General features: G+C 46.3%; 1 protein-coding gene across 5 annotated transcripts in view; it reads left to right on the top strand.

The window, feature by feature from the left end:
• The window catches only part of invs (inversin), a 203,890-nt gene that overhangs the window by 5,166 nt on the left and 186,154 nt on the right, over positions 1-12,570 (top strand). For 3 of the 5 annotated variants that reach the window (XM_082975627.1, XM_082975626.1, XM_082975628.1), the window contains exons 3-5: positions 1,502-1,798; positions 6,664-6,763; positions 6,834-7,000. In XM_082975627.1, the coding sequence (XP_082831753.1) occupies positions 1,502-1,798; positions 6,664-6,763; positions 6,834-7,000 (564 nt within the window). The remainder of the gene's footprint in view (positions 1-1,501; positions 1,799-6,663; positions 6,764-6,833; positions 7,001-12,570) is intronic. The other 2 variants (XM_082975630.1, XM_082975629.1) reach the window with 1 other exon arrangement.

The following is a 12,570-nucleotide window of genomic DNA, read 5'->3' as shown; positions in this document are numbered from 1 at the left end:
GCACGCGACTATGTTGCAAAGTCTCGGCACAGCCATGGATCGCGTGCTGCAAACCATGGAGCGATGGGAGAGAGGGGGTTTTCCAGCAACCCCATCATCATAACCCCAGCTCCCACAACAACCCACACTACTGTCCACCCCTCCTTCACCTGGACCCGGTGGGATTCGGCTCACGCTCCCGAGGGAGTATGATGGGATGGCTGCTGGGTGCCAGGGGTTCCTACTCCAGCTGGAGCTCTACCTGGCAACCGTCCACCCGGCTCCTTCGGGACACGAGAGTGTGAACGCCCTCATCTCCTGTCTATCTGGGAAAGCACTTGAATGGGCTAACGCCGTTTGGGGAAGGGAAGGAGCGGCGTTGGACAACTATGAGGATTTCACCCGCCGCTCTCCCCTCAGGTGGATGATCGAAAACTGCCCGGCAGCGGCGGGTGAAATCCTCATAGTTGTCCAACGCCGCTCCTTCCCTTCCCCAGACGGGGGAACGCTTATTTCATCTTAGACAGGGGATGAGGAGCGCCCAAGACTTTGCACTGGACTTCCGATACTCTGGCCACCGGCGCGGGATCGAATGAGCGGGCCCTGATTGACCACTACCGGTGTAGTCTATTCGAGGACGTTCATCGGGAGCTAGCCTGCAGGGACAACACCCTTACATTTGACCAGCTGGTGGACCTATCCATCCGGCTGGATAACCTGTTGGCCTCCCGCGGACATCCGGATCGGGGTCCGTCAGTTCCATCCCCCAGCACCTCCGATCCGACACCTATGGAGCTAGGAGGTGCTGCTCTAAGGGGGACCCGGGGGGGGTCCCTCCCACCCAGTGTCCAGCTGGGCGTCTGTACGTTCCGTCTGCTGTCCGCGATCGTTTGATCTATTGGACCCACACGTCACCCTCCTCTGGTCATCCTGGCATCGGTCGGACAGTGCGCTGTCTTAGTGGGAAGTACTGGTGGTCTACCCTGGCTAAGGACGTGAGGGTTTATGTTTCCTCCTGCTCGGTGTGCGCTCAGTGCAAGGCACCTAGACACCTGCCTCGAGGGAAATTACAAACCCTACCCAATCCACAACGGCCGTGGTCACACCTATCGGTGGATTTCTTGACGGATCTTCCTCCGTCACAAGGAAACGCCACGATCCTGGTCGTTGTGGATCGGTTTTCTAAGTCCTGCCGTCTCCTTCCTTTGCCCGGTCTCCCTACGGCCCAACAGACTGCGGAGGCCCTGTTCACCCACGTCTTCCGGCACTACGGGGTGCCTGAGGATATAGTTTCTGATCGGGGTCCCCAGTTCACGTCCAGGGTTTGGAAGGCGTTTATGGAACGTCTGGGGGTCTCGGTCAGGCTCACCTCGGGTTTTCACCCCAAGAGTAACGGGATGTGGGTAGGTTTCTGCGGTCCTATTGCCAGGACCGGCCGGGGGAGTGGGCGGCTTTCATCCCCTGGGCAGAGATGGCCCAGAACTCACTCCGCCACTCCTCCACTAACCTATCTCCTTTCCAGTGTGTACTAGGTTATCAGCCGGTTCTGGCACCGTGGCATCAGAGCCAAATCGAAGCTCCTGCGGTGGATGAATGGTTTCGGCGCTCGGAGGAGACATGGGACGCTGCCCATGTGCACCTGCAACGGGCCATCAGACGGCAGAAGGCGAGCACCGACCGCCACCGCAGTGAGGCCCCGGTGTTCGCGCGGGGGGACCGGGTCTGGCTCTCGACCCGAAACCTGTCCCTCCGCCTGCCCTGCTGGAAGCTGGGTCCGCGGTTTGTGGGGCCATTTAAAGTCCTGAGGAGACTGAACGAGGTTTGTTATAGATTATCTCTCCATCTTTCTCAATCTATTTTTTCTCTCATTGATTTTTTGTTTGTTTTTACAGCTGATTATGTCCCTGTGCTCTGATTTGCCGGCGGGCACGGCTCTCTGCACTCTAATTGGACATTTAATTAGATCACAGTTTTAGCCAATTAGACTCTGAGGGGGGAGGAGGAGAGTAGAGGGGCCAGAGGGGAAAGGGAGATCGAGCTCTCTCTCTCTCTCTCGCTCTTTCTCTCGCTCTGTCTCTCTGTCTCTCTGTCTCACTCTCTCGCTCTGTCTCGCTCTGTCTCTCTCTCTCTCTTCTCTCTCTTTTTTTCTCTCACTTCTCTCTCTCCAGGGGCTGTCTCATTAGTGATATAATGGGTGATTGTCACAGCCACCCTCCCCCTGTGTTACTCCCTGAGTGGTACCACCCACAGACCCAGTGCCAGGGCTAAGACCTCACTATTATTAAGCCATGGGGGGGGGGGGGGGGGGGGGGGGGGCTGATCTGATAGTTAAATAATACCAAGTTTAGAGTTTTAATGTCACATACACAAGTACAGTCAAAATGCCTTTCTTGCAAGTTCTAACCCCAACAATGCAGTAATCAATAACAATGTAATACAAAACTACCATATTTCACATACAGTCTGCTAATTCAGGCTCCACGTCTTGCTCTTGTTAAAAGTAGTGCACTACATGTGGAATAACCAGGGTGTGATATGAGACACAGCCGGGGTGTTATTGCTGTTGATGGCTCTGATTAATCTTCAATACAGCAACCTGCTCACAGACATGTAGATTAGTCAGACACACACCCCAACCACATAATCACACATAAACACACACAGAGTGTGAGGTTAGTGTCTTGTGGTGCAGAATGGTATTGACTCAGTGGAATGTTCTGGTATAATATCACTAGCTAATGAATAAGCCTTTAGAAACACAAACAACAGATCAGATATCACCAGAGGCTCCATAACATGCCAGTCAAAATCACACCTATTTATTTTTTGTACGATTATATATATATTTTTAACAATACAAAACATCCACATACAAACGACAGCATACAGATGCACACAAACATCAAGGACATCACACCTGCCCGGACCCACCTACTCACACCTCCATCTCCAGCATCACTCTACGCCACATGGACTGAAACTGCACCAATCACACCTATTTCTACAAACTAAGTCTGTGTGAGGATGATGATGGTGATGGTGATGATGGTGGTGGTGTTTGATGAGTTCCTCAGAGGAGAGCAGTGTGTTTTTGTATAGTGTGATGTGAGCCAGTGTAACACCCCCCCACCCTCCTTTTCCTCTCCCCCTCCAAACCTCTACACCCCCCTCCAAACCTCTACACCCCCCCTCCTTCCCCCTACCTCCAAACCTCTACACCCCCCCTCCAAACCTCTACACCCCCCTCCCCCTACCTCCAAACCTCTACACCCCCCCTCCAAACCTCTACACCCCCCAAACCTCTACACCCCCCCTCCAAACCTCTACACCCCCCTCCTCCCCCCTACCTCCAAACCTCTACACCCCCCCTCCAAACCTCTACACCCCCCAAACCTCTACACCCCCCCTCCTTTTCCTCCCCCCCTCCAAACCTCTACACCCCACCCAAACCTCCACATCCCCCCTCCCCCCTCCAAACCTCTATACCCCCTCCTTTTCCTCCCCCCTCCAAACCTCTACACCCCCCCTCGTTTTCCTCCCCCCTCCAAACCTCTACACCCCCACCCCCTCCCTCTCTGAGCTCTCAGGCTAGAAGCACAAACAACACCGACCCCCCCAATGGACACCTGCACTCAGAACACACACACATACATGTACATTCACTCTCAGGTGTAAGCCCTTAGAGACAACACAGTCAATATCAATGTCCCTAGACGGTCTCACACATACCACTCACCTCTCTCTCTCCCTCCCACTTCTCCCCCTCCTCACCCCTCAGGGGAGATAGAGTGAAACGACCCCTCTCACACACATACTTTTTTATGCACAGTCTCTCTGCCTCAGGATGTCTAATGTTGAGAATCCCCTTGAGAAGGCTCTCGAATCTGTGTGTGTACGTGCACGCACCCACGAGTGTGCGCATCTGTGTAACCCCGTGCTGTGGTGTGTTAGCCACAGGCATAACTCTCTGACCCCAGTAGTGGTCTGATTGACAGCTGTAGTCCCACCTAATTGCATTACCCTCCCTTGTGATTGGCTCCCGGCCCTGGGGGCTCATTTGTCAGGGTGCACCATGGGTACTATGTGTCACTCAGCTTTCTCTCCCTGCTGATTGGCTGTGTTGCACCCCAAGGCCCGACCCCCAGCCGACTGAGAGAAGCTTATTGGTCTCTGGGGAACCAGGAAGTGCCCCAGAGACTGTGCGAGGAGACAGGGAGTCCCTATTGGCTGATATTATCGCTCCTCCCGCCTCTTTACCTGTTTATCAAAACTACATAGAAGTCCCTCAGGACTGCCCTGCTATCAGATTTCTCTCTCTCTCTCTCTCTCTCTCTCTCTCTCTCTCTCTCTCTCTCTCTCTCTCTCTCTCTCTCTCTTTCACACACACACACACGTGGGTATTTAAGTTCTATATTTTCGCATTTGTATTAAGACATTGAATTTCAATTAAATGTTTTAGCATTTCTAATGCTCAAATTGAATCATTGAATTAATAAATTGAACTTCATGATTTGAACTGAATTGAATGAATATTGCATCCAGTTTAAAACCTACATTTCAATTTCAGGAATGGGTGTAGGGTGGTTTTATTACTGTTTGATGCTCAGAATCTAATGTGTGTCAAAGTGTGTGTGTGTGTCACCAAAGTGTGTGTGTGTGTGTGTCGCCAAAGTGTGTGTGTGTGTCGCCAAAGTGTGTGTGTCGCCAAAAAGGAAAAAACATCAAGAAAGGCTTCAGGCTCCGCCCCCCATTGCTTACCCAGCATGCCTCAGCTCTGTCCTCCATCAAACCAGATGCCTACACACGCATGTACACACACACACACACGCACACACACACACACACACACACACACACATACTTTGATTCCGTGTCTCTGTCTGTATGTCTCAGCGGTTGCTATTCACTCTGTCCCAGCAGAGACCTGGTGTGTGTTCCCTGTCTCTCCTGAATATGTGTGTGTTTTCTGTATGTGTGTTTTTGGAAGAGTGTGTGTGTGTATTCTGTCTAATGCTCCCGCAGTGTCTCTGAAAGGTTGTGCGGGGGTTTCTGTTGCATTGAAATCCTCCAATATAACACTGAATAAAGACTGGGCCTAAATAATGACGGTGTGAGTGAACCTGGTCGATGCATTCCACCGTGCGTTGTTGTCTGCATACTAATCTACAGGTTGACTCTTCAGTACCACTGATGAATGGCTGAATTAATAACTTCCTCAATTCTGTACAGAACACCATGTTTTTCCTGCCATGCTTTGTTGGAACTCAACTTTTTCAGAAGTGTGTGTGTGTGTGTGTGTGTGTGTGTGTGTGTGTGTGTGTGTGTGTGTGTGTGTGTGTGTGTGTGTGTGTGTGTGCGTGTGTGTGTGTGTGTGTGTGTGTGGAGTGAGCAGGGGGGTTGGAGGAGGGTAGTTAGCAGCAGTCACAGAAGGATATTGCTCTTGTTAATAGAATGTTTTGTTTGAAGGTGCTGCCAGATGGCATCTGTACGACCACAGCATGTGTTACATATTAGCATTCATTAAGAATCTGTGTTGTGTTCGTATGCATTGTGTCAGTCTACTTTGTGTGTGTGTGTGTGTGTGTGTGTGTGTGTGTGTGTGTGTGTGTGTGTGTGTGTGTGTGTGTGTGTGTGTGTGTGTGTGTGTGTGTGTGTGTGTGTGTGTGTGTGTGTGTGTTTGATCCTTGAAATTAGGAAATGATGGGAGTTTGTGGTGGATCCCAGTGAAGCCCCCATAAAAACTCCCTGTCACGGAAAATCACTTCCCACGATATGGCTAACACACACACACACACACACACACACACACACACACACACACACACACACACACACACACACACACACACACACACACACACACACACACACACACACACACACACACACACACACACACACACACACACACACACACAGTACCTGCAGATACACATCATATCTCTCACACACACCCTCCACAGTAAGTAACCTCTATTACCCCCTGTGTCAGAGCAAGGCTACTTGGCAGAGCGTGCGAAAGCACTGTGCATGATGGGTAATTGCCGTGCAGCACGCAGTGTCTGCATTTTACGAGAAGGTTGCAATGACGGGGTGAAGGGGGCATAGTACCCCCCCCAACCTCTGCCTCTCACTAGCTTCCCAGGACCAGGGTTGGCAGGATGTAGCAAAAAAGTGTCCGGACAACTTCCTCAATGTTCAGTTTGTAATGCAACAGACCTTTGACTGCATATCTGCATATCTGCACTGTTACATACCTTCTCATGGTTATGAATTGTGTTGGTTAGGGGCAGTAATAGATTTTGTACTTTGGGCCCCCTGTGCTAACCAACACACACACACACACACACACACACACACACACACACACACACACACACACACACACACACACACACACACACACACACACACACACACACACACATACACATATACACACAGGCGTTCTGCAGTATTGATGAGTTATGAAAAGACATGAGCAGAGAACCCCCCACTCCCTGTCAGGGATCTCCCCTAGCTGCTTCCTGTCTGGTTAAGTGAGAGCAGGAAGAGATTTAACTCCCACTGCAGGGGCTCACACACACACCCTACTATCAGCCTGTATTAACACATGCACAGCAAGTGTGTTTACCTGTATGGCCAGGTGGGTGTCTGGCTCTGACTGGACTGTATGTGTTGTAGGCATCTGACCCTTCACCCCCAAGCCCCGCCCCTCTGGGCTCCCAGGTCCACGCAGCCGCCGTCAACGGAGACCGGAGCGTCCTCCTCAGACTCATCACAGGTACTATACACACATACACACACACATTCCCCTGAACCCTGACCTTTAACCCCTGACCCACTGTGTGTAGTGGATCCCTCCCTGCGTGACCGTGAGGACCAGTTTGGGCGTACCCCACTGATGTACTGTGTCCTGGCTGACCGTCTGGACTGTGCTGAGACACTGCTGAAGGCGGGAGCCTCTGTTAACAAGACTGACCATAGCCAACGTACTGCTCTGCACCTGGCAGCACAGAAGGTACACTACAACACTGAGTCAACCTGGAACCACTAAAGGAAACACTAGAACAGTAGTGGAACCATCAGAACCCTGAGTTAACCTGTAGAACACTAAAGGAAACACTAGAACAGTAGTGGAACCATCAGAACATTGAGTTAACCTGTAGAACACTAAAGGAAAAACTAGAACAGTAGTGGAACCATCAGAACATTGAGTTAACCTGTAGAACACTAATGGAAACACTAGAACAGTAGTGGAACCATCAGAACATTGAGTTAACCTGTAGAACACTAAAGGAAACACTAGAACAGTAGTGGAACCGTCAGAACATTGAATTAACCTGTAGAACACTAAAGGAAACACTAGAACAGTAGTGGAACCATCAGAACATTGAATTAACCTGTAGAACACTAAAGGAAACACTAGAACAGTAGTGGAACCATCAGAACATTGAATTAACCTGTAGAACACTAAAGGAAACACTAGAACAGTAGTGTAACCATCAGAACATTGAGTTAACCTGGAACCACTAAAGGAAACACTAAAGCTGTAGTGGAACCATCAGAACATTGAGTTAACCTGGAACCACTAAAGGAAACACTAGAGCTGTAGTGGAACCATCAGAACATTGAGTTAACCTGGAACCACTAAAGGAAACACTAGAGCTGTAGTGGAACCATCAGAACATTGAGTTAACCTGTACAACACTAAAGGAAACACTGAAACAGTAGTGGAACCATCAGAACACTGAGTTAACCTGGAACCACTAAAGGAAACACTAGAGATGTAGTGGAACCATCAGAACATTGAGTTAACCTGTACAACACTAAAGGAAACACTGAAACAGTAGTGGAACCATCAGAACACTGAGTTAACCTGGAACCACTAAAGGAAACACTAGAACGGTAGTGGAACCATCAGAACATTGAGTTAGCCTGTAGAACACTAATGGAAACACTAGAGCAGTAGTGGAACCATCAGAACATTGAGATAACCTGTAGAACACTAAAGGAAACACTAGAACAGTAGTGGAACCATCAGAACATTGAGTTAACCTGTAGAACACTAAAGGAAACACTGGAACAGTAGTGGAACCATCAGAACACTGAGTTAACCTGGAACCACTAAAGGAAACACTAGAACAGTAGTGGAACCATCAGAACACTGAGTTAACCTGATTTAACCTGTAGAACACTAAAGGAAACACTAGAACAGTAGTGGAACCATCAGAACACTGAGTTAACCTGTAGAACACTAAAGGAAACACTAGAACAGTAGTGGAACCATCAGATCATTGAATTAACCTGTAGAACACTAAAGGAAACACTGGAACAGTAGTGGAACCATCAGAACACTGAGTTAACCTGAAACCACTAAAGGAAACACTGAAACAGTAGTGGAACCATCAGAACACTGAGTTAACCTGGAACCACTAAAGGAAACACTAGAACAGTAGTGGAACCATCAGAACATTGAGTTAGCCTGTAGAACACTAATGGAAACACTAGAGCAGTAGTGGAACCATCAGAACATTGAGTTAACCGGTAGAACACTAAAGGAAACACTAGAACAGTTGTGGTACCATCAGAACATTGAGTTAACCTGTAGAACACTAAAGGAAACACTGGAACAGTAGTGGAACCATCAGAACACTGAGTTAACCTGGAACCACTAAAGGAAACACTAGAACAGTAGTGGAACCATCAGAACACTGAGTTAACCTGTAGAACACTAAAGGAAACACTAGAACAGTAGTGGAACCATCAGAACACTGAGTTAACCTGTAGAACACTAAAGGAAACACTAGAACAGTAGTGGAACCATCAGAACATTGAATTAACCTGTAGAACACTAAAGGAAACACTAGAACAGTAGTGGAACCGTCAGAACATTGAATTAACCTGTAGAACACTAAAGGAAACACTAGAACAGTAGTGGAACCATCAAAATATTGAGTTAACCTGTAGAACACTAAAGGAAACACTAGAACAGTAGTGGAACCATCAGAACATTGAGTTATCCTGGAACTACTAAAGGAAACACTAGAACAGTAGTGGAACCGTCAGAACATTGAATTAACCTGTAGAACACTAAAGGAAACACTAGAACAGTAGTGGAACCATCAGAACATTGAGTTATCCAGGATCCACTAAAGGAAACACTAGAACAGTAGTTGAACCATCAGAACATTGAGTTAACCTGTAGGACACTAAAGGAAACACTAGAACAGTAGTGGAACCATCAGAACATTGAGTTAACCTGTAGAACACTAATGGAAACACTGGAACAGTAGTGGAACCATCAGAACCCTGAGTTAACCTGTAGAACACTAAAGGAAACACTAGAACAGTAGTGGAACCATCAGAACATTGAGTTAACCTGTAGAACACTAAAGGAAACACTAGAACAGTAGTGGAACCATCAGAACATTGAGTTAACCTGTAGAACACTAATGGAAACACTGGAACAGTAGTGGAACCATCAGAACACTGAGTTAACCTGAAACCACTAAAGGAAACACTAGAACAGTAGTGGAACCATCAGATCATTGAGTTAACCTGTAGAACACTAAAGGAAACACTAGAAGAGTAGTGGAACCATCAGAACATTGAGTTAACCTCTAGAACACTAAAGGAAACACTAGAACAGTAGTGGAACCATCAGAACATTGAGTTAACCTGTAGAACACTAAAGGAAACACTAGAACAGTAGTGGAACCGTCAGAACATTGAATTAACCTGTAGAACACTAAAGGAAACACTAGAACAGTAGTGGAACCATCAGAACATTGAATTAACCTGTAGAACACTAAAGGAAACACTAGAACAGTAGTGGAACCATCAGAACATTGAATTAACCTGTAGAACACTAAAGGAAACACTAGAACAGTAGTGTAACCATCAGAACATTGAGTTAACCTGGAACCACTAAAGGAAACACTAGAGCTGTAGTGGAACCATCAGAACATTGAGTTAACCTGTACAACACTAAAGGAAACACTGAAACAGTAGTGGAACCATCAGAACACTGAGTTAACCTGGAACCACTAAAGGAAACACTAGAACAGTAGTGGAACCATCAGAACATTGAGTTAGCCTGTAGAACACTAATGGAAACACTAGAGCAGTAGTGGAACCATCAGAACATTGAGTTAACCTATAGAACACTAAAGGAAACACTAGAACAGTTGTGGAACCATCAGAACATTGAGTTAACCTGTAGAACACTAAAGGAAACACTGGAACAGTAGTGGAACCATCAGAACACTGAGTTAACCTGGAACCACTAAAGGAAACACTAGAACAGTAGTGGAACCATCAGAACACTGAGTTAACCTGTAGAACACTAAAGGAAACACTAGACCAGTAGTAAAACCATCAGATCATTGAGTTAACCTGTAGAACACTAAAGGAAACACTAGAAGAGTAGTGGAACCATCAGAACATTGAGTTAACCTGGAACCACTAAAGGAAACACTAAAGCTGTAGTGGAACCATCAGAACATTGAGTTAACCTGGAACCACTAAAGGAAACACTAGAGCTGTAGTGGAACCATCAGAACATTGAGTTAACCTGGAACCACTAAAGGAAACACTAGAGCTGTAGTGGAACCATCAGAACATTGAGTTAACCTGTACAACACTAAAGGAAACACTGAAACAGTAGTGGAACCATCAGAACACTGAGTTAACCTGGAACCACTAAAGGAAACACTAGAGATGTAGTGGAACCATCAGAACATTGAGTTAACCTGTACAACACTAAAGGAAACACTGAAACAGTAGTGGAACCATCAGAACACTGAGTTAACCTGGAACCACTAAAGGAAACACTAGAACGGTAGTGGAACCATCAGAACATTGAGTTAGCCTGTAGAACACTAATGGAAACACTAGAGCAGTAGTGGAACCATCAGAACATTGAGATAACCTGTAGAACACTAAAGGAAACACTAGAACAGTAGTGGAACCATCAGAACATTGAGTTAACCTGTAGAACACTAAAGGAAACACTGGAACAGTAGTGGAACCATCAGAACACTGAGTTAACCTGGAACCACTAAAGGAAACACTAGAACAGTAGTGGAACCATCAGAACACTGAGTTAACCTGATTTAACCTGTAGAACACTAAAGGAAACACTAGAACAGTAGTGGAACCATCAGAACACTGAGTTAACCTGTAGAACACTAAAGGAAACACTAGAACAGTAGTGGAACCATCAGATCATTGAATTAACCTGTAGAACACTAAAGGAAACACTGGAACAGTAGTGGAACCATCAGAACACTGAGTTAACCTGAAACCACTAAAGGAAACACTGAAACAGTAGTGGAACCATCAGAACACTGAGTTAACCTGGAACCACTAAAGGAAACACTAGAACAGTAGTGGAACCATCAGAACATTGAGTTAGCCTGTAGAACACTAATGGAAACACTAGAGCAGTAGTGGAACCATCAGAACATTGAGTTAACCGGTAGAACACTAAAGGAAACACTAGAACAGTTGTGGTACCATCAGAACATTGAGTTAACCTGTAGAACACTAAAGGAAACACTGGAACAGTAGTGGAACCATCAGAACACTGAGTTAACCTGGAACCACTAAAGGAAACACTAGAACAGTAGTGGAACCATCAGAACACTGAGTTAACCTGTAGAACACTAAAGGAAACACTAGAACAGTAGTGGAACCATCAGAACACTGAGTTAACCTGTAGAACACTAAAGGAAACACTAGAACAGTAGTGGAACCATCAGAACATTGAATTAACCTGTAGAACACTAAAGGAAACACTAGAACAGTAGTGGAACCGTCAGAACATTGAATTAACCTGTAGAACACTAAAGGAAACACTAGAACAGTAGTGGAACCATCAAAATATTGAGTTAACCTGTAGAACACTAAAGGAAACACTAGAACAGTAGTGGAACCATCAGAACATTGAGTTATCCTGGAACTACTAAAGGAAACACTAGAACAGTAGTGGAACCGTCAGAACATTGAATTAACCTGTAGAACACTAAAGGAAACACTAGAACAGTAGTGGAACCATCAGAACATTGAGTTATCCAGGATCCACTAAAGGAAACACTAGAACAGTAGTTGAACCATCAGAACATTGAGTTAACCTGTAGGACACTAAAGGAAACACTAGAACAGTAGTGGAACCATCAGAACATTGAGTTAACCTGTAGAACACTAATGGAAACACTGGAACAGTAGTGGAACCATCAGAACCCTGAGTTAACCTGTAGAACACTAAAGGAAACACTAGAACAGTAGTGGAACCATCAGAACATTGAGTTAACCTGTAGAACACTAAAGGAAACACTAGAACAGTAGTGGAACCATCAGAACATTGAGTTAACCTGTAGAACACTAATGGAAACACTGGAACAGTAGTGGAACCATCAGAACACTGAGTTAACCTGAAACCACTAAAGGAAACACTAGAACAGTAGTGGAACCATCAGATCATTGAGTTAACCTGTAGAACACTAAAGGAAACACTAGAAGAGTAGTGGAACCATCAGAACATTGAGTTAACCTCTAGAACACTAAAGGAAACACTAGAACAGTAGT

This window comes from Salmo salar, chromosome 05 (genome assembly GCF_965601325.2).
Source record: "Salmo salar chromosome 05, fSalSal1, whole genome shotgun sequence".
Lineage (NCBI taxonomy): Eukaryota > Metazoa > Chordata > Actinopteri > Salmoniformes > Salmonidae > Salmo > Salmo salar.
This window is presented reverse-complemented; position numbering and strand designations above follow the sequence as displayed.